Source organism: Protopterus annectens, chromosome 11.part0 (assembly GCF_019279795.1).
Source record: "Protopterus annectens isolate FY-2018-M chromosome 11.part0, PAN1.0, whole genome shotgun sequence".
In the NCBI taxonomy this organism is placed as follows: domain Eukaryota; kingdom Metazoa; phylum Chordata; order Ceratodontiformes; family Protopteridae; genus Protopterus; species Protopterus annectens.
The window spans coordinates 263,203,425-263,225,663 of record NC_056745.1 but is presented as its reverse complement, the minus strand read 5'-3'; the positions used below and the strand labels follow the sequence as shown (position 1 = coordinate 263,225,663).

The 22,239-nt window shown below is 42.5% G+C and overlaps 1 protein-coding gene across 3 annotated transcripts in view; it reads left to right on the top strand.

Annotated features, from left to right (window-relative positions):
* Positions 1-22,239, top strand: part of STK38L (serine/threonine kinase 38 like) — a 721,763-nt gene that overhangs the window by 530,711 nt on the left and 168,813 nt on the right. For all 3 annotated transcript variants that reach the window (XM_044087725.1, XM_044087724.1, XM_044087726.1), the window contains one exon: positions 913-996. In XM_044087725.1, the coding sequence (XP_043943660.1) occupies positions 913-996 (84 nt within the window). The remainder of the gene's footprint in view (positions 1-912; positions 997-22,239) is intronic.

The following is a 22,239-nucleotide window of genomic DNA, read 5'->3' as shown; positions in this document are numbered from 1 at the left end:
AGAAATGCTCAAAAGTATATTTTAACAACAGTATTTTAATAAAGTAAACCCAGTAGGAACAAATGTCTCTTTTCAAAGGTCACCTAGCAGCATTGTCTGCGTAAGGGGCTTGCTTAGTTGTACAGTCAGTGAGTGAAGGCTGATGAAGTCAGACTCATTACCACAAAGTAAAGCTCATTAGTAACACCTAGTCTTAATCATTCATGCTAAACTGCCAGACTTATTAATACAAAAACATGAAAGAAAGGTGTTTGGGAGGTTTACATGGAAGGAACATTGTTATGGTGGAATGTGGATTTTATTTATGAATTACAAATGACTGGAATCATCTAGATGGAAAAAGCATTTATTTTAATATGACCTGGTGGGATAACTGGTATGTGCTGTACAACTGAAGATGGATGGAACAAACCCAGAAAGATTTTTGTTGTATAAAATATTTTCAGGATTTAACCAATGTAGACTGTGGTTAATAAGTCCTTAAGTTAGTTCAGTAAGGTGATCAAAGAGCCAGCCCTTGTACTTTAATGAGGGTCAGGGTTTAGCTGTCAGAAGTTAATTGTGGCTTTGATAAACATACCTTACTGTTGCCTCTGTGGTTCTAGTTAGGCACTCTGTATTCGTTTTTAATGCCCTAATCTGGGAAGGATTGTCACACTAGCACATATTCGGTAAAAGAGCAGAAGGTGTCTAATATCTTCCCAGATATTTCAAAATGGTGACATGCTGAGTATGTGGTTTCAAAGATTTTTCATCATAAAAAAACTGTGTCAAGGTGATAGTGTAGGGGGGTAGTTCTAAGCAAAGATTTAAACTCACAGCTCCTGGTATCTAGCTACATGCATTCAACACCCTGCTAATACTAGATCCTGTGAAGTGCTGTTTTCAGTATATGTATATTTTCTTTCACAGGTACGTCTTGTCCAGAAAAAAGACACCGGTCACATATATGCAATGAAAATATTGAGAAAAGCAGATATGCTAGAGAAAGAACAGGCGAGTAATAATCTTTGTACTTACATGCTTTGTCTTGTTCTTGGAGAAAATGCTGATTTTTTTTTTTTCTTTGTCCATTGTCAAATGTGTTATTTCTCTGTGTTTTGCTTCCATTTTGGGAGTCGGAGTTATTCTTTCGATTTGAAAGAAAACTGTGCTGTTTAACAGATACAGAATAAGGGGCTGGATAGTAAAACACTTTATATTCTGGTCTAGACTGTCTGATGGGCTTTCAGCAGGTCCAGAATTGGAAACTGTATGAAGGCCTGTGCACCAAAGAGTATAATAAGGAAGAGAAGAAGCTTTGCTAGAACACGTAAATAGTACAAATGTGGAAGTCCGGTAGATATGCAGGTCTGAAAACTGTGTGTGCTTGGGGAAATGGCCCAACATGGGTATAGGATACCATTGTGAAAGCCCCTCAACTGCACAGTAAGGCAGTACACCCCATAGTAAAGCCACCTTCTGCTTCTGTAAGCAGTTATACATAATGCATGTTATTATGGTATGCAGAATAACATTAACCAGACTGATTGTCATAATACTGTGCAATATTTGTTTGTTTACCCCAGGGGACTGTCAGGTTTACTATCTTGTATTCTTTGTAGGACAGTGCGTTGTGAAGCTGATGACAGCTGCTCTCTAATTAGTAGTAATATGGTTTGTGATACTGTAAACTCTAATGCTTTATGTGACTTTTGTTGGATCCGCTGATTAATTTCCTTATGTGATTGTGTATAAATGCCATCTGCATGTAACTTATAACCACATAAGGAACCTGAATGCCATCTGCATTTACAGTATCTGCTTTGTTCGCAATTCTGATGCATGAGACATAGTTTGTTTGAGAGAGTGGGATTTACAAGTCACAAGCACTGGAAATTCACATCTGTATTACCATTGGCAACAGTACTGAACATAGTTTTCCCTCATTCCCCCTTCCAAAACCAGCTCCATATTATCCCCATATATTCTGATTCCCTACCTCCTCCTCTTCAGATGATGGTAAACATTGTCCCTTTCCATAATGGTAAGCACTTCACTCCCTTAGTTGGCACCTCTGAGCAGGTATATCTTGTGGATATGCCTGATTGTCATCTGTGTGGCCTACATCGCTGGCCACTGATTTCAGGCACCCTCATCAGCATTCCAAACCTTTCACCCTTCAAATAGTGTACAGTGACTCTGTTTTACCTGATTGAACCCCAACTGCTGAAAGCACAATAGATGGGCTATAGTTGCACAAACCTGCTAATTCAAAAACAGAAGACACTTAAACTCATGTACTTTTAAGCCAGTTAATTTTTGTGTGATTACAACAATGAAGCTAAAGTAATTTTACAGTGGGGCAAGTCATCTTACAACCCTATATCCCTGCAGTTTAGTATTCTCATTCCAATGTCACACTTTGGAGAAATAAGGATTATATTTAAAAAAGGCAGTCCTGTTCTTTCAGCTGAGACACTGCTGTCTCAGGATACTTACTAACGTAGCTGAAGCCCACAGTATGTATTGCTACAGCACACAGCTTGCAAATAAAAGTGAAGCATCAGTGCATTGTACAGTTATGGATGAGTATTAAAAGAAAAAAAGCAAACCAGTATTAAGGGAACCAGTGTATTGTCCCTAACATTACCCTTGTAGTTTCACAAGTGGGTATTAAATCCCCCCAGGCCTTGTAATGTTTGAAGCTTTATTGGTTTGCAGTGCCTAAACTAAATAATAAAAAAAAAAAAACTAACACTTAAACTTTGCAAATTCTACGTAACAAACTAGCAGGTCCTCTAAACTGCTTGCTCAATAAATCCTGTGTCGAGCTCTTGGTTGTCAAAGGCTGGAAATGCAACATTATTAAATTTCTTGATTTAAAAAAAAAAAAAAAAAAAAGTATGTATATATATATATATATATATATATATATATGTTATCCTATAGTACTAGCAATATTTTAGAGGCTAGCATGTGTATTTAAACATTTGATTGTTTGCACATTATTTTGCATACATGCCTGTATGCCTGTTAGTCGTAATCTCACCACTTTTCCCAATTTCTGGAGGGTGCATCAGAAACGACCCCCACCGCATACCCTTCTCATCTATAGCCCTCATATGGTTGAGCCACCACGGGAGGGGAGATTTTTGTTCACTGCATCTTTTAACATATTACTCATTCAGTTACAGACAGACATCTTTCGCAGGCAGATGTTGACTACCATACAAGGGCATAGTGCTGCCTTACAATGTCACAAGGAAACATAGTACCATCACTGGGCATGCTGAATGTATTGAGTACTCTCAAATGTCTTTGATTTTGCCTCAAAAGTTTGCTTTGTTCCTCCTAATCCCTCTTAAAATTGGTGATTTATGAAAAAGGGCAGTGGATTATAGTAAATAGTAATAATAAATTACGATAGACTTTTTACTTCAGGATGTGCAATTAATTCATATTCTTATTTCATGAACTTCTCAAGTTAATAGTACTAGTATTTTAAAGTGACTCCAATTTCTCTATTATTTTTTAAAACCACTTTATTTAGACAGTGACACAGATACTTGTATAGTAATAGAAAAGAAAACAAACCATAGTAAAAGTTTTCATGCTGTATACATATATGTTTTGTTTTTAACAGTTTTCATTTCCTCCAGTATTACATAAATTGACTAATCCCTACCTTCACTTAAACCTCACCTCTGCTACTCCTTCCTGAACATTATTCTGCATGTATTGTTCCCACAAATTCCATTCATTTCTATACAGTTTTCTCCTTTCTTTTTTAAAAGATTACATGTCCAGCTACTTTGTCTTCTGTACAATATTCAGTGTTTCATTATAGCTGGTTAAGATTTTGATTTCCATTTTCTAGTAATTGATTTTTTGTTAGTCAATTGCAGGAAATTATGTAACAGTTTACTGTGTCTAGGCAATTCAGATCCTGTCCCTCAGCTGAAAAGAATCGTATCCTTAGTTGCAGCCATTTCATCCCCCAAAATTTCTGTCTAAATACTATCTAGGGATTTTTCTGCCAATATGTTACATTTCCAATAAGCATGCTTCCAATTATCTCTCTCTCTCTCTCTCTCTCCAATGTGTTATCTACCAGAGAAATAAATATCTGGAGGCTTCTTGAGTTATAAAAATACCTGTGAGAACACTTCCAAGCAGAAATCCTTAACCTTCCTGACATTTTTGCAAACATGGTGTAAATAATATATTCTGTATGGGCCACCTTAAAGCCTTGCTCCTGTACTCAGTCTCCTACAGACTACTGAGGGGCAATCTGTGCATAACCTACAAGGCAATCTCCAATCCAGCCCTGATGGATCTGCTACACACACACAGCACTAGAATTTCCTGCTTTAAGGATCTAAAACATGTCTGTGACATAAACAGACCATGTTGAAGGGATAGGTATGTGTCTCAGAGATTAGTCCTTCTCTTTAACAGACTTCCCATTCATGTGAATCGGAGCTCTTCCCTAAGCTGTTCAAACGCAGTTTGGACTAAGGGATGGGAAATCACAAATTCACCCCTGCTTGTTGCCTTTGTCACTTATGAACAGGGGCAGTTTGTACAGGCCCTAAGGCACAGGCATATATAAAGTCATTGTCCTTGGGCATTGATAATTGGGAAATTGGGGCATGAATGGCTAGGCTTAAAAAGGCTCTAAGGGCCATTAGCCTAGTAACGTCCTATGACCTTACACAGATGGTCTCCAATTGTTTCTTTGTAAATTGCTTTTCCATTCTCTCTCTCTCGCCTCCCCCCAGTATTTTCTAACCTACTCTAATTCTTATAGTTAACATGCAGTATTTTATATGCCATAATAACTGTCCCTTTTTAACAGCAGCTTCTTGTTAGCTTTCATTAAAAACTCTACCAGAACTGGTCTTTCACATAGTACTCTAATATCTCTCTCTTTGCCTGTACTCTGGCAAAGGGAAGGCAGTCACCAACCTGCAGTCCAAACTTCTACTTGACCTTATCCTACTGTGTTACCCATCCCTCTCTAGTTATTTGCTCTTGATACATTTGTTCCTTTACTAATTTTTGCCTAGGTGTGGATATTCCCTCCCCCTTTAAAATACTGTTAAATAAACCCTGGAAGATCTTTCACATTCTTTCATCTCAACTTTCACAGGAATATTGTCTGTTCCTGGAGACTTCTCTGTTGATTACTCATCACTATATTTATCTCATCTCTTCATATATTTGCTGTTATTTTTTTCTTCTTTTAAACACCTTTATTACATTTTTACATTGCAGACCATAATAAAAAATAAACAATAGCATTTTAATGCATTATACATTTATGTTTTCTTTTTAACAGTTATCGTTCATTCCAACATTGCATAAATTGCTCAATTCCTGGTTTCTTTTAAACCGCATACCTCCTGAATATTCTATGTTGTTTACATAAATTCCATTTATTTCTGCATATTTTGCTCTTTCATTTTTCTAAAGATCCCACCCCTAGTTATTTTATCTCCAGTAAAATATTTAAATTAGCATTACATTTAGCAGTGCCTTACCATGTCTGTGCTTTTCAGATCCTATACCCCAGTGCAAAAGAATCATTTTCTTAGTTACAACCATTGCTTTCCCAGTATTTCTGACAAAGTGCACTGTAAGGCATTTTTAAAAATCTTCCAACTAATTTTTCTCAAACATGTTCCCAATCACTGCTGTCTGTCACACCACATCTGCAGCATTTGCTCTTTAACTGAGGAAAAAATTATTTGTCTGCTTGGTGTATAAAAATACCTTTGCAAACACTTCCAAGCAAAAATTATAAACCTTCTGAACTTTGTTTATACTTGGCAACTACACAGATGTCCTCCCATTGTTCTTTTTATCTATACCTTTAAGGCCATTTACATTCCATGATAATATGGACAGAATAGCCATTATGATAGAAAGCTATTACTTCCACATATTATACTTGGCAGTTTTTGAATGTATATTTCCAGCGTTTAGCTTACATGCACACTAATATTTGGCAGGTTTACCTCCTATGCAGTTGCTTCTTCTCAACTCTGTTTTGAATGTTTGTTACATTTTTCCTGACTTTTTGCTTCAGTGTAAGTAGTCAAAAACAAATAAACAAATTTTCAGAACTTCCATCCCCTTTTAACTTTGTACAGTTTCAGTGATGTAGTTTACCCCCCAGATAAGATCAGTTGTCCAAAATCAATGGCTATGCCCATAGGCTTTACCTTATCTAAAGTTAAGGTTACCCATGCTAAAGCACATGTTACAGCCTGTGATCCCATTTGTAATAATTGCTATCTGTTTTGTTCTTATCTCTTTCCCCTCTCAGACATGAAAAAACAGCTTTCATGCTTTCAGAAATCATTAACTTTTGGCCCTAAAGAAGAAATAGACTAGCTACTGGTAAGTAAATTCAATTGTGTACTGTTAATATTAAGCACATTAAAATACTAAGGCTGCTGGGGAGGTAATTGCTTGTATAAAAAGAAGTTATGTACTTACCATAACATTCCATGTGAGTTGTTCTTCTTGCCTTCATTATTACTGATGGGTTCGGAGCCGATCCTAAGCTCTAAGTCAACCAATTTGCAAAGCTAGAGGTCTCTAACAGCTTGAGGCCAAGCCCTATCCCACAATGCACCACTACATTCTCCAGATCTTGTTTGCTGCCAACTAGCGTAAAACCTACCCCAGATTTCAAGGAAATCATAGAGGCCACTGTGAGAGGAAACTCCTCAGGAAAACCAAAACCAAGACTGAACCTCTCGAACTTCCGGACATAGGAAGGGGGTAGGTGGGGGGATCGTAATAATGAAGGCGAGAAGAACAACTCAGATGGAACTTTATGGTAAGTACATAACTTCTTTATGTGAAGTTGTTCAGTCTCGCCTTCATTCTTACTGATGGATAGCATCCCCAGCACCACAATCTTGGGTAGTACCTGCTTCAGGACAGCAGACCCAAATGAAGCTCTGTCCCTAGAGGCCTTCTCCACTTTGTAGTGAGTTATAAAGTATGTGGATTTGACCAGGTGGCAGCTGCACAAATTGAATCAATGGGCAACCTGGTCAAGAAGGCTGCAGAAGTAGAAACCGCTCTTGTAGAATGAGCCTTGACTTTGTTATGTAATGCAATACCCGCTTCAATGTAGATAAAGGATATACAATCGGAGAGCCATTTCAACAAGGTAGATTTGGAGACAGATGCACCTTTTTTAGAATCCGAGAAGGAGACAAACATTTGATCAGCCCTTCTGTGATCTTTTGTCCTGTCCAAATAGAAGCAAAGTTGTCTATGGACGTCAAGTTTGTGAAGCATATATTCCAACTGATTTGAATGATTGGGAAAGAAAACAAGTAATTCAATCATCTGATTTAGTGTGAATTCTGAATACATTTTCGGTAAGAACGATGGATTCGTCCTGAGGGAATCCCTATCTTTATGAAATATTAAGTAAGGCTGCTTAATAGAAAGGGCTTGCAATTCCCAAAATTCTGCATGCTGATGTAATAGCCACCAAGAAAATGGTCTTCCAAGAAAGATATTTCAGCTCACAAGAAGAGGTAGATTCAAAGGGCGGAAGAATAATTTTGGACAGGATTAGGTTTAAGTTCCATGGAGTAGTAGGAGATTCGATCAGTGGTTTTAAGTGCATTGTACCTTTCAAAAAAGCCTTAGCCAGCTTATTAGACATAATATCATTTTTCAGATGCACCTATATGAAAATTAGAAATAGCACCTAGTTGAACTCGAATGGTTGCTGCTGCAGCTCCTTCATTGAACAACTTTGTTAGAAATTCCAAAATATCTGAAATGGACGCCAGGAAAGGGTCAATGTTATTCTGCTGTGCCCAGATGGAAAACCTTTTCCACTTACTGAGGTAAAGTTTCCTGTTTGAAGATTTGTGAGACGACAAGAGAATATGTCGAGCCTCTTCTGATAAATTCTAGAACCTGGCTATTCTGGTAATTGGAACAGCCAAGCTGTCAATTTGACGGATTAAAGAGAAGGGTGAAGAGCTCCTGACGAGTGGGTCAACAGATCAGGCACTGGGTCCAGAATCCAAGGCTCCTCCAGTAGATGAGGCTTCAGGAAGGGGAACCAAATTTGACAAGGCCAATATGGGGCTATTAAGGTAAGTATCCTGCCCAGAGAACTGGCTTTCTGCAATACATTGGGAATCCATGGAAAGGAAGGGAAAGCATATAGGTGTCCCGGAGGCCAATCATGGACGGGTGCGTCCCTAGGGGGTTGTCCCTGTTGAGGGATCAGGGCAAAGTAGTTGCTGCACTTGGTGTTTGTGGGGGTGGCAAAAAGGTCGCAGCAAGGCTGGCCCCATCTGCGGAAAATCATTTCTACTATTTTGTTCGTGAGAGACCACTCGTGAGGTAACCCAATAGCTCTGCTGAGTCTATCTGCTATCACTTTGGATTTCCCCGGCATGTGCTTTGCTATCAGAATACGCTGGGTGGACTCTGCCCATTTCCATAATCTTAGAGCCTCTCGACACAGGGGGTAAGATTTGGTTCCTCCTTGTTTATGTACCAGACTACGAACATGTTGTCTGACTGGATTGCAGTCGTGCCTAGGGGAAGAGAGTCTTGAAAGGACTGCAATGCTAAAAGAACCACTCTCATCTCCAGGACATTTATGTGCAAATGAGCCTGGTGAGCCTGCCATGTATCTTGGACTGTCCATCCCTGATAATGCTCCCCAACCGATCAGCAAGGCGTCTGTGGTTACTGTTGCAACTGGAGTGGGGAGGACAAATGGACGACCCATAGTCACCGTCTTGGACATTAGCCATCACCTAAGATTGTCCTTGCAAGAGTTTTTAATCAGAACTGGGTGATTCATCTGTAAGTCCTGAAACGTCCACTGTGTGAATAGCAGCCACTGAAGAATGTGCATGTGAGATCTTGCAAGGGGTTTTGCAATAATTGCTGCTGCCATAGTGCTGAGCAATGTGAGAATCTGTGATGCTGGTGATTGTTGTCTTGACAGGAGTATCCAAAATTTTTTGTCGAAGGGTAATGACTCTTTCGGGAGGGAGCTTCAGGGACATGCTGACCCTGTCTAAGTCTGCTCCTATAAAGACTGTATGCTAAGATGGCAGTAAAGCAGACTTTTCTGAATTTATTGTAATACCCAGCTGTAAGCATAGATCTGTGGTAGCGTCCCTTGCCCAAATAAGTTGATGCCTGGTGGGGGCGGTAAGGAGCCAGTCGTCCAAGTAAGAAAACATCCGGATTCCTGAATGTCTCAAGTGAGCCATGACCACTGCCATACATTTGGTGAACACTCTGGGGGTTGTAGTGAGCCCAAAGGGCAGGTCCTGAAACTGGAAGTGACTGGCTCCCGGCCTGAAGCACAGATGATCCCTGGATGGCCTGGCCATTTTGATATGGTAGTACACATCCTGGAGATCTATAGAGCACATCCAGTTGTCCCTCCTTAAGAACGGGAGAATGGACTGAAGCGTGACCATCCAGAACTTCATCTTTACCACATATTTGTTGAGTCTGCTGAGGTCCAAAATAGGTCTCCAGTCCCCTGTCTTCTTTGGTACCAAAAAGAATCTTGAGTAATTTCCGGATCCTTGCTGGTTTGCTGGGACTGACTGGATGACTCTTTTTTGCAATAATTTTTGGAACTCTGTGGATGCCACATCCCATAGACTGGGTGGAACATCTGGGATTCCTTTTGTTGGTCTGGGTTGTGAGAGAAAGGGGATGGAATATCCTCTGGATATAACGTTTTGTACCCATCGGTCCTCTGAGATTTTTAGCCAGGCACCTAGGTACAAAGACAAACGTCCCCCGACTGCCTCCAGAGCAGGACAGTCGGGCCTTCTTTCAGGAGCGCTGATGGGGCTTCCCAAGGAACTGATCCCTGTCACCCTGGCTCTGCAGACCCCCTCTGCTGTGGGGGCATCATCTTCCACCATTGCCTCCCCCTCTGCCCCTGGTGGAAGCTTCACCTTGTGAATTCAGAAAGGCTCCTTGGGTCTTACAGAACCGCATTTTCCCTCCCCATTGACCTTTGGGATAAAGTCTAGTAAGGGTAGAAAAATGGACTCCTACGGCAGATAGAATCTTACTATCTTGCTCACATCTGGTGAGGGTCTCTCTAACTTTTGGTCCCAACAAGGAAGAACCATCCAAGGGAGCATTCACAAATGACAGCTTAAAAGGTTCCACAAAAGAACATAAGCGTATCCAGGAATGTCTTTGTAAAGCAATTCCTGTACCCACAGCCCTACTCATTCCATCAGCTGTGTAAGACACGAGGCGAATGGAAGAGTTTACTATGGAGTTGAGGGTAGCAAGCTGAGACGTCACCTTGTCCATTGCAAAATCGGCTGCTGCACCCTGGAGAGCATCTCCAAGCTCCTTCAGGATATCTCTCTAAAGCCTTGTGAAGTGGGTTAGATAGTTCAGTGACCGAAGAGCAAAGGTCGTAGAACTGAACATGCACTTCCCGTATCTGTCCATGATCCTAGACCCTCTATTAGGAGGATGGACAGACGTAGAAGTCCCAGACATCTCTTTTTTTAGTGGCTGCCGCCACCACCAGGGCATCAACAGGTATGAGTTTGGATGAGAAGGACTTATCTTGAGGCACTGAAATGTACTTGTTGGGCCTTCTAGGAACAGGCTCCATAGAATCTGGTGACTCCCACTCCCTTCGAGCCAAAAGATCCATCAATTCATCGAAGGGTGGAGACACTCAATAGGTGGAGGGTCGGGACCCAAAGACTTCAAGAGCACTGATTTATCCTCTAAGGATTAGGGGCTGCCAGTCTCCCCTCTGCTTAAGGATCTCAAGGATATCCCCAAAGGAGATATCCTCAAAGGGGGACCTTGGGGACCCTTCAGATTCCTCCAAATCAGTGTCCGATGTGATGCATTCCTGAGGGGAATCTAAACGTCTCCTCTTACATAACCTCTTCTGAGGAACCTCCACAGTGGGAATCTCTGGGGAGGTCTCGGAAGAGCAGGGTTCCCCCAAAGGGGGGTCCTGAGGCTCTGGATCCCTATGCTTACAGTGAACCTGTGGTAGCGAAGAAGATGCAGGCGCCTTTCGGGAGGAGGTGGCCATGTCAGAGGTTGTGGAAGTTGGGGGGGACAAAGCCCTCCTCATGGCTTCGAAGGCCCCATGGCTCTGATGCGAGAAAGCACCTGGGTCCAGAGACACTGAAGACTCCTCCTGCACCAGAACCACCGGCTCTGAGCCCGAGGTAGGAGCCGAACTCATCCGTGCCGAAGCCCCAAGAGGAAGAATCAGAAGCAATGTGTCGGTTCGACCCCCCCCCAGAACCGACATGAAAGTGGCAGCTCCTAGATTCCGCCGCCGGAGCAGAGGACATCAGGGTGGTCAGTACTGACAGGTCAGAAGTGAGTGTCGACATTGACTGTTCCACCAACGACTGAATAGACTCCTCCGACTTCAACATCTCTATTCAAGTCGGAGGAGGAGCAGAAATAACAGGAGAGAACTTTGTCAGCTCCGAAGCAGCTTGAGTCGAAGCAGATAGAATTTTAGCAAGCGCCGGATCCTATAAAGTCTCTGCACCACTCAATGTCCGAATCAGAGAGTCTGGATGCCCAAGAGGAAACCACTGATGGAGCCGGTGAACCCAGATTTGGGGATCTCAAGATAGGAGATACCGGTTCCAAGACTGGGGACCGGCTCCTACCAACAACCTGTACGGTCAGTTCTGATGACACTGGAGCCAAAACCGTAGCCTTTTTTGAAGATTTCGGAACCGAAGAGCCCTTCGGTACTGAACTAGTGGAAGAGGCTGGAGAAGAAGGTTTTGGTTGTCCCGGAGCAGAATCCAAGTTTGATTGGGAAGCGGACTTAATCAATCCTCACTCCACTAGCTTACGTTTTGTTTCAGCTAACACTCTAGAGCTGAACCCATGACAAATGGAACAAACCTCCTGTAAATGGACCTCACCCAAGCAATACAAACATGTGGAGTGGCCATCAGTTATTGACATCTTTTGACTACATTTAGGGCATCTTTTAAATCCTGATTTTGTCTTCTCAGACATTGTAAAAGTTAGCAAAAACAACACCACCTTGTCAAAAAGAAACTAAGCCTAACCAGCTATAGGTGTCAAAAGGTAGCTTACTGTAAACCTCCTAAGACTGTGCAAACAGAAAAAGCCTAACAGGCTAAGGGAAAACAAAAAACAGCCAACAAACGGTCAAGAGCCTAACCGGCTAACCAAAAATTTGCAGAAAACTGCAAAAGCCTAACTCGGCTTAGGATAGGGCAAATAAGCCAAACCAAAAACATAGAAGAAACAGGGCCAACACCCAAAAACTAGAGAGAGAGATGTGTATCCCTCGTAAAATCCTCCAAAGCTAGTTACAAAAATAAAATTTACAAAGATTCCAAAGACAACCACAAGGCATTCTATAACTATGTCAAGAATCTAAATAGCAGTGCTCAGATCTGCTCTGAGCTACAACAGAATGGCATTAAATATACTGATCCCAAGGATATTGCCAATATCCTGGCAGATGGATTCAGTGGCAACTTCATCCCCCTCTCAACCCCTAAATGGCCCATCTCAATACTGGAAGATTGCCAAATTCCGGTAATAACCACACAGGTAAAAAAGCACTCTCCAAATCTAAGAATACAGCATCCATGGGACCAGATGACATCCCGGGCTGTGTACTACATGAACTACAAAATAAACTGGCACCTCACCTAAGTGTCATGTTTAATCATACCCTCACCTCAGGCTTTGTGCCCACTGGGTGGTGCACAGCTGCAGTTATCCCACTCCACAAGGGGGGGTTCCACGTTGGATCTCGGGAACTACCGCCTCATCAGTCTGACGAGCCTTATCTGCAAGGCCATGGAACGTATGATCATGGAACTTATAAACAAAGACATTGGCAACCTTAAAACACTGGACCCCACCTAGTTTGGGTTTGTGAAGGGCTGATCTTGTCTCCTGAACCTGATTGACTTCTTCAAATCAGTCTCCAGAGCCGTGGACAAGGGTAAGGCAGTCCACAGTCCACACAGCCTATCTGGACCTCACCAAGGCCTTTGAAACCATCTCCCAGTCTGGAATCATAGATAAACTTACTAAGCTGGGCATTAATCCCTACGTCACTCGATGGGTTGCCAGCTGGCTTACTGAAAGAACCCACACTGTAAAAGTAGCTGACTCCAAATCCAGCTCCAGACAAGTGACAAGTGGAGTACCTCAGGGTTCAGTTCTGGGACCTCTCTTGTTTGGCATCTACTTCTCTGAAGTACAGGCCAACACCAAGGGACTCTGGCTAACAAAGTTCGCAGATGACTGTAAACTGGGAGCCATTATTGAATCCCCACATGATGTGGATACTCTACAAAAGGGCCTTACAGAAACAGATGCTTGGTGCCAGAGCCATGGGCTCAAGCTCATTGCCAAGAAATGTATAGTTATCCCCTTTGGAAAAAAACATGTACCCGTGAATTACCACATAGGTGGCAGTGCACTAAACACTGAAAGTGTGATAAGAGACTTAGGGACACAGGTAGACAGTGGTCTCACCTTCAATAACCACATCGCCACAACAGTCAGGAAATCCTTCTATGTGGCGCACCTCATCACTAAAGGCTTTTTAACCAGAAAAAAGGAGGTCATTGTCCCACTGTACTCATCCCTCATTAGACCCATTATAGAATACAATGCCCCATTTGGTATGTACCTCTCAAGACACTAAAAGAATCACAGGCCTAAAGCAGATGCCCTATGCTGACCTCCTTAAAAAACTCCAGCTATACTCTGTTGCATATCGTCTACTCCGAGGCGATCTCTGCTTAACGTACAAGGCCATGTCAAACCCAGAGCTGTTGGACATGCTACACTTAATGAAATCCCAATCCCTCAAAGCCATACGCTCCAGGGATCTAAACCTTGTCATCACAGTAAATGAATCATGCTGGAGGGATAGGTTCCTGACCCAGAGACTCCCCAGACTCTGGAATAGACTTCCCATACATGTCAAGCAGAGCGTCTCTTTGGCCCTCTTCAAAATGAACCTTGATGATTTGATGGGAAATTCATCCCGGGGATCACATCAGTCACCCTGCTAGACAGGGGTCCAGGGAAGTAAATAGTGTGGGAAGAAATAGCCAGGAAATCGTTATGGCTAGGCTTGTATAGGCCCTAGGGCCGATAGCCTAGTACCAACCTATGAACCTATATCAGAAAAAGGAAATAAATCCACAGTACTATCAGAAACCTAACTAACCTGCAAAAATGTAATTATTAAGGAAAACATTATTTGGAAATATTAAACTTCTCTCTCAAACGATGTGAGCTGTAGAGAAATGCATGATCAGTTGCAACGGCAAACTAGATCTGAGAAATGTAGTGGTGCATTGTGGGATAGGGATTGACCTCGAGCTTTGCAAATTGGCCGACTCTCGGCTCCGAACCCATCAGTAAGAATGAAGGTGAGATTGAACAACTTAACATCGTAAATTTCCAGCAATTTGCTAATTACACCACATGCATATCATGTACAATTCACTCAGCAGACAGTGTTCAGACCACTTATGGTTAATTGCTTACATCTGCATACTTCTCCTAAACAAGTTCATAAAAAGAAAAAAAAACAGCTGTTGACTTTGTAAATACATAAAAGGATCTTAATCATTTTTTTCCCAAAACAAATTGTTCAGCCCTCTTATAATTAATTGCTTGCATCTGTAGACCTCATGTCTCCTAGTGAAAGTCTTTGCTAATGGAAAAATAGGTAATGACTTTGCTAATGGAGAAAAGAACTACCAGTTTATGTACATTTCATCATTTTATCTCATTTTCAAGCCTATTTGCTTAAAGAAGTTTTTAGCTTAAAACCAAAACATTACTCTAGGCATCCATCTCTGTTCAAAAATGGAGAAATTAGTAACTTAATTCGGCATCTAATGTTATCAGTACACTTGTTTTACATTGCTCTCCCCCATTAGCCCAAGGTCACAACATTATGTTAGGCTGAAGAGGAGCAAGTTAAAGCTTTCTTAACTGATGCAGTGTAAATGAAGCTTGGATACCTTACAACTAAAAATGTACTTTCCTGCATTAACATTTTTAATAGATAAAGCAGGCTGTGTTAAGATCCCCACCTCACATTTAAAATACGGCTGACTGTACACTGTACAAAAGTGTTATACAATGTGACATTCCGTCATGAAAGTTTATACAAATATTAGTAAGAAATAAAAAAACTGTTATGTACAATTACTATTTCAGTCCTTTCAGTGTCCTCCTAAACATGAGTGTCTTAAAGTAGGGTATATGCTTTGTAGTTCACCTAACAGTTTAACACAGTTAATGAAATTCCAGTCATTCTCAGCCAGTTCTTTTTGGAAGACCACATTTCACATTATCATCATCAACCCCCTTTTTCCCATTTTCTGCATGGGGTTGGGGTGTTGTGTCAACTGTCAACAACTCTGTCTATTCAATGCCACTCTCCTGCCTTCTTCGACACTCATGCTTGACTGTCATAGGTCTTTTCTCACACAATCCATCAACCTCTTTGCTGGATGCCCTTGTTTCCTCTTGACTTCTTCCTGTCTGTCCCAAATCATCTTCACCAGATTGACCTCTGATTTTCCTGCACATTTGCCCAAACTACTGTAATCTGTTCGCTTTGACCCTTTCTACAATTGGAACTACTTTGGCTTCTGCTCTTATGTCCTCATTTCTTTGTCTTTCCCACAGTGTGCATCTTACCACTTGTATTAGGCACTTCATCTCCCTCACCTCTAGCTTCCTCAACTGATCTGCCTTTACTTCTAAGGTTTCAGTGCCATACACTAGTACTGGTCACCCCACTGTCTTGTACACCTTACTTTTCAGCTTCTTTGCATTCTTCTGTTACATACTACACCTGACAATTTGTGCCAGTTGGCTGCAGCCCCTCTGATTCTAGCATTGACCTTCTTATTCAGACTTGCTTTCTTCTCAACCACCACTCCCAGATTTCACCTCCCCATCCAGACTTTTTTTACTCAACCATTCCTCTTAGATACTTGAAGCTGTTAACCTGTTCCACTGTTTTCCCTTCTATCTCAATTCTCAGCTTCTTCTGAATTCCACCATTTGCTACCAGTACAACTGTCTTATCAGTGCGCTGTTTCATCCCATATGTTTTCAGTTTTGCTTTATTCCCCTATCCTTTGGTGATGTTCTTGCTCAGTCTGTCTGTAATGCCCCATTATCTGCATACAGTAACTGTTTTTATTTGTTCCCCTGGCCTGTTTGCTAATGTAGTCCATCACCAGTCTAAACAACAGTTTACTCAGAGCTGAACCCTAGTGCACACCCACTCCCATCGGTAACCCTCTGTGACGCTGTACACCATTCTTACTCGAGTCATTGGATCCTTGTGCATAGCCTGCACTAATTCTACCAATGTTTCTGGGACTTAGAACCACAGCAGGACTACCCATATCCACTTTCTTGGGACCTTGTCATATACTTTCCCCAACTCCAGGAAAGCCCAGTTGGACTATTTCCATATCTCTAGCTTTTTCTCAACTGTCTCATGCAAACATCAGTTCTCTTGTGCTGCATCCTGATCTGAGTCCAAACTGCTCATCTCCCATCTTACTTTCTACTACTCTGTGTCTATCAATTATCCTCTCCAGAACTTTCATGCAGTATGAAAGGAGTTTGATACCTCTGTACTGTCCACAGTTGTGAAGGTCTCCTTTGTTCTTTAACACTGGCATTAGTATGCATATTTTCCAGCCATCTGGGGTATGCCTCTCTCTTCACACTGCCATGAGTACCCTCAAGAGCCATTTCTTCTCATCTCAGCCAGTATCTTAATCATATCTGCTGTGACCTCATCTGAGCCTGCTGGATGTTCATCGTGCATACAGCTGCAGTAATCACATATGGGTTCTCTGCCGTCAGGCGGGTCCTCGGTCGGCCGAATTCCAAAGTCTTGGTTCGGCGTCGGTTGTTGTCGCCTTCTTCCCTGACGTCAGTGCGACAGGGGTATATAAGTAACAGCCGACGCCATGTTCTCCAGTCTTTTTTGCCGCGGTGCCCGAAGCAGAAGCAGTTCGCAAGTGCCGGTCGGCCAGCTCCTGAATTTACGAAAAATTGGAAACCGAAGTCTTCTTTAAAGCTAAGTACCCCGTTGGGGAAACTTTTCTTGCCTCAGACCGATGTCAGACAAAGTTAACAGTTGTATTTCTTGTGGGAAGCAAATACCGCATAAGGATTTCCATTCCCTCTGCATACCTTGTTTAGGCCCAGACCACGACGTCTCGGGCTGTCGCTTTTGCGCTACTTTCAATAAATGCACTATTAAGCATCGGGCGGAGTTCGCCCAACATTATTTTGGTAAAGCCTTTGATTATAAAATGTCGTCGGATACTCCGACTACCGTTTTGTCCAAAAAATGAAAGGACAAGGACCGACACGCGAGGTCCGCGGTCTCCACCGACACCATGCCAAAACCGGCTGCACGTTGTCCGGTTCCCAGTGAGACACCTATGCAGTCCCTGACTACCGACGACACTTCATTGGCGGTGTCTTCTGTACCCGAGTCCGCTGGTACCTCGGCCCTAACTCAGACTACAACCACAGAAACCACTGTGAGTGTTGAGTCTCCTAATGTGGACAGGTCCACTTCCACCCAGGGTGTATTTAGAACCTCTTATTCCTTTTCCATTAAGGCCTTCACTAAGTCCAAATCAGCCATGCATCCCAAGAGGCCTGTTGCACAGGGCCCATCCCCAGGCCCCATGCCTAAAAAGCAGATGCTTAAAATGGCTGAGGATTTAATTTCCTATATCAGGGATTCCCAACCCCCTCCAGACAAGAGACCCAGAGTGGAGGAAGACTCTCCCTCTTCTGAACAGGGCTCCATTTTCTCAGAACATTCTGATGTGGAGGAACACTGGTACTCCCCTTATGAAGATTCTGATGCAGAACAGTCCATTCCTTCTGTATCTCCCCCAGAGGATTTTTCTTTTGGTGAAACCTTGCACACCTTGAGGGAGCACTTCCATTGGGAAGGCCAAGACTTTTCTGATTCCAAGAAAAGGCTTAGGGAATTTCTTTTGTTTCCTCAACACAGACCTCTGGCTATTCCTCCTGTCCTGGACATACTTGATGATGTTTACTCGGAGGCTTGTCTCAATCTGGATTCCCTGCCTCCTGCACCAGTCAAACCTGATAGGTATTACACAGTCCCTAACTCTCACTAATTTCTTTTCAAAAGCCATAATGCTGACCCTGAGACCATTTCTCAAGGCCCCAAGGGAATGAAGGCCTCTACTGCCAAGAATCCACTACCTTCCGAAAGGGAATCTAGATCCTTAGAAAGGTGGGGGAAAAAGATATACACCCCGACCACCCTAGCCATGAGGGCCTTAAATTGTCAGTTCCATATGCTTAAATATCAGCAGTTTCTGTTATCTCAATTAAGAAACAAAATATCTCAACCTGAACAACCAGATTTGAAGGAATTGCAGGATATGATACATAGTGCAGAACAAGTGGGTAAACACACCTTACAATTTGGTTATGATGCCTTAGAGGCCTCAAGTAGAGCTGCTGCTACAGGAGCAGTCATTCGTAGACATGCCTGGCTTAGAGAACAAAGCTTGCCTGATCATGTTAAAGCTAAACTACTAGATGCTCCTTTACAAAAGGATGTGCTATTTGGTACTAATGCTGAGGAGATACTACGCAAAATGGAAGAAAAAGCTAAATCTATGCAAACTGTCAAGGCTTTTCTACAGGTACAGCCACCTCGTTTTAGTAGAAATTGGCCTACAAAAAACTGGTCCTTTCCAGCCACAGACAAACCCCAAAGAGGTAGATACAGGCTCAAGGGGCAGAGGACAATCTCAAGGATCATATAGAGGCAGGCAATGGTCAACTCAAGCACCAAGAGGTGGCGAAGACAGTGCACAACAATACAGAAAGCAAACCCAATGACTTCCCCCTTTTCATGCCAAGCAAATCTCAGCTGGCAGCTCCCTTGGGAGGAAAGCTGGCACTATTTTTAGGAAATTGGCATATTATCACAACAGACAAATGGATCCTGGACATAACAGAGGCTACAGATTTCATTTTCACACTCTTCCAAAAATGAGAGGCATGCCAAACCTGCCACACAATCAAAGGGCAGAGGCACAAATACAAATTACAAAACTCATGGACATGAAAGCCATTCAAGAGGTTCCGACTCACGAACAAGGCCAAGGTTATTATTCCAGACTTTTCCTGGTACCAAGAAAAGGAACCGACTGGAGACGCATTTTGGACTTATCCATCCTAAATACATTTCTACTCGTACCAAAATTCAAGATGCTCACATTACAGCAGCTTCTTCCCATGCTGGGCAAGGAGTTTTGGCTGGTAACATTGGACCTCAAGGAGGCATACCTGCATGTCCCAATCAGACAAAGCTGCAGAAGATACCTCAGATTTCTTGCAGGTTCAATCCACTATCAATTCTCTGTATTGCCCTTTGGCTTATCTACTGTGCCCAGAGTATTCACAAAATGCCTGGCATCAGTAATTGCCTACTGCAGACTTCAAGGGATACAAATTTACCCTTATTTGGATGACTGCCTGATCCAAGCGGACAGCAAGCACACTCTTCTGGAACATCTGGCTTATACAACACGGTTACTGAATTCTCTGGGATATACAATCAACAAAGAGAAATCCAGGCTAATACCATCTCAGAAAATAACTTTCCTGGGTGCCAACTTGGACACAAACATCCAGATGGCCTATCTTACGCCAGAAAAACAAGGGCAACTAACTCAGTACTTCAAAACACTAGCAAATTGTACCAGGCTTACTGCAAGGAAAATCCTGCAGGCTCTGGGCTTCATGGCATCTTGCATTCTTTTAATCCCATGTGCAAAGTTGCATATGAGAAAACTTCAATGGTACCTAAAAAGCCTATGGTCTCAACACAGCCACAATTTGGAAAAATAATACCAATAATTCCATGTTTGCAAAAGGAATTTCTATGGTGGGCCCAAGCATGTCAAACAAACACAGGTCTCCCATTCTGCAAGCCTCAAGCAAATCAAGTCATCACAACAGACGCCTCAGATTACGCCTGGGGGGCGCACATGACAGGCAGGTGCATTCACGGCAAATGGTCCCAAAAGGAAAAGCACCTTCACATCAATCAAAAAGAAATGCTAGCAGTAATAAATGCAATTACAGCATTCAAGGACCTCCTGCATCCAGGGCAATTATTGATAAGAACAGACAACACCACAGTAATGTGGTACATAAATAAACAAGGAGGAACACATTCATATCCCCTGTGCAGACTAGCCATGACACTTTGGGACTTGGCTCTGGAATGGCAAATCGAGCTTCAAGCACAGTACTTGCCAGGTTTGGAAAACACGCTGGCAGACAATCTAAGCAGGAATATGACAGATCCACACGAATGGAAGCTGCATCCACAGGTGTTTACAAAGATAATCCAAGCATGGGGAAGGCCAGACATAGATCTCTTCGCCTCCCACAGGAACCATCAACTGGAAAAGTTTTGTTCAAGGACTTTTCATCCAAAGGCCTGGAGGGTGGATGCCCTTTCATTCAGTTGGACAGCATGGACAGTGTACGTTTTCCCACCTCTGCCTCTTCTACCCAAGGTGCTCTTGAAAGCAAGAGCAGACAGACCGAAGATGATACTGATTGCTCCAGACTGGCCAAGACAGCATTGGTACCCACTCCTAAGGAGTCTAACACATACTCCTCCCTGGCCTCTACCTCTAATGCCTCTTCTGCTAACTCAGCATAGCTACAAAACTCTTCACAGTCAGCTGAAAACACTCAATCTTGCTGCATGGAAAATTCCTTAACACCACAGCAGACCCTACTCTCCAAAGAGGTTCAGGATGTCATTCTGGAGGCCAGAAGGCCATCTACTAGGAAGACTTACTCCGCAAAATGGAAACGATTTTGCTCTTGGAATGAGAAAAAAGGCCAGGACCCTAGAAAACTGAATTTGCCTCGGGTATTACAGTATTTAGCTGAGCTGCTGAACAGTGGACTTTCATTTTCCTCCATAAAAATCCATGCCTCAGCCATTTCTGCAGAATTCAACATGGATCCACCGTTATTCTTTCACCCACTGTTAAGGCAATTCCTCAGAGGGGCTAAGAATATAAGACCACCAAGGAAACTACCAGTGCCAGCCTGGGATCTTAATTACATTCTAGAAAAATTAACATTGCCTCCCTTTGAACCAGCTGCCTCAACAGATTTGCAATATTTGTCCTGGAAAACAGCTTTCCTTTTGGCCATTACCTCAGCTCGTAGGGTTTCGGAACTACAAGCCCTCATGGCTGTGCAGCCCTTTCTTATCTTCCATTAGGACAGGGTTTCCCTTCGAACCAACCCGTCATTTATGCCTAAAGTGGTATCCAGGGTAGCTTTAAATCAAGCCATACACTTACTTACCTTTTACCCTAATCCTCAAAACAAAGGAGAAAGGCTGCTACATTCCTTAGACATCCATAGACAGCTACGTTACTATTTGGACAGAACAAAGCCTTTCAGGAAATCACAACAACTTTTTGTGTCTTATGCTGTAGGAGCTCAAGGGAAGCCTGTTACCAAACAGACAATCTCTAAATGGATAGGCCACTGCATACGATTTTGTTACTCCTATCATGGGAAATCTGTCCCTGTAGGCATCAGACCACACTCCACCAGGGCCACAGCTACCTCTACAGCCTTCCTCAGAGGAGTTCCTACCAAAGATATCTTGGAGGCAGCCACTTGGAGTTCTGTACATACCTTCACAAGACACCCTGCCTTTATATTCCAAAACTAGAGCAGGCTTTGCTACTGCTGTGTTGCAGGGCATTCTGGCTCACCCCAGTTCTACCTAGTGCCTACCACCCTGTGCGTAGCTTTGGGATTCTACCCATATGTGATTACTGCAGCTGTATGCATGATGAACATAGTACAGTTTTGTACCTACCATAAATGTAGATGTTCGAGTGCTAATACAGCTGCAGTACAGGTTTCCCTCCCTCCTTCCCCTCTAGGTATAGGACTAGTGGCTAACTCCTCCTCATACAACTTATTTTGGGTTATCCTCATATGGTGTATTTGCTTGCAACTACTCTTTTTTTTTTTTTGATAACATTGCATTGCTTGTATATATCATATATATATATATATATATATATATATATATATATATATATATATATAATT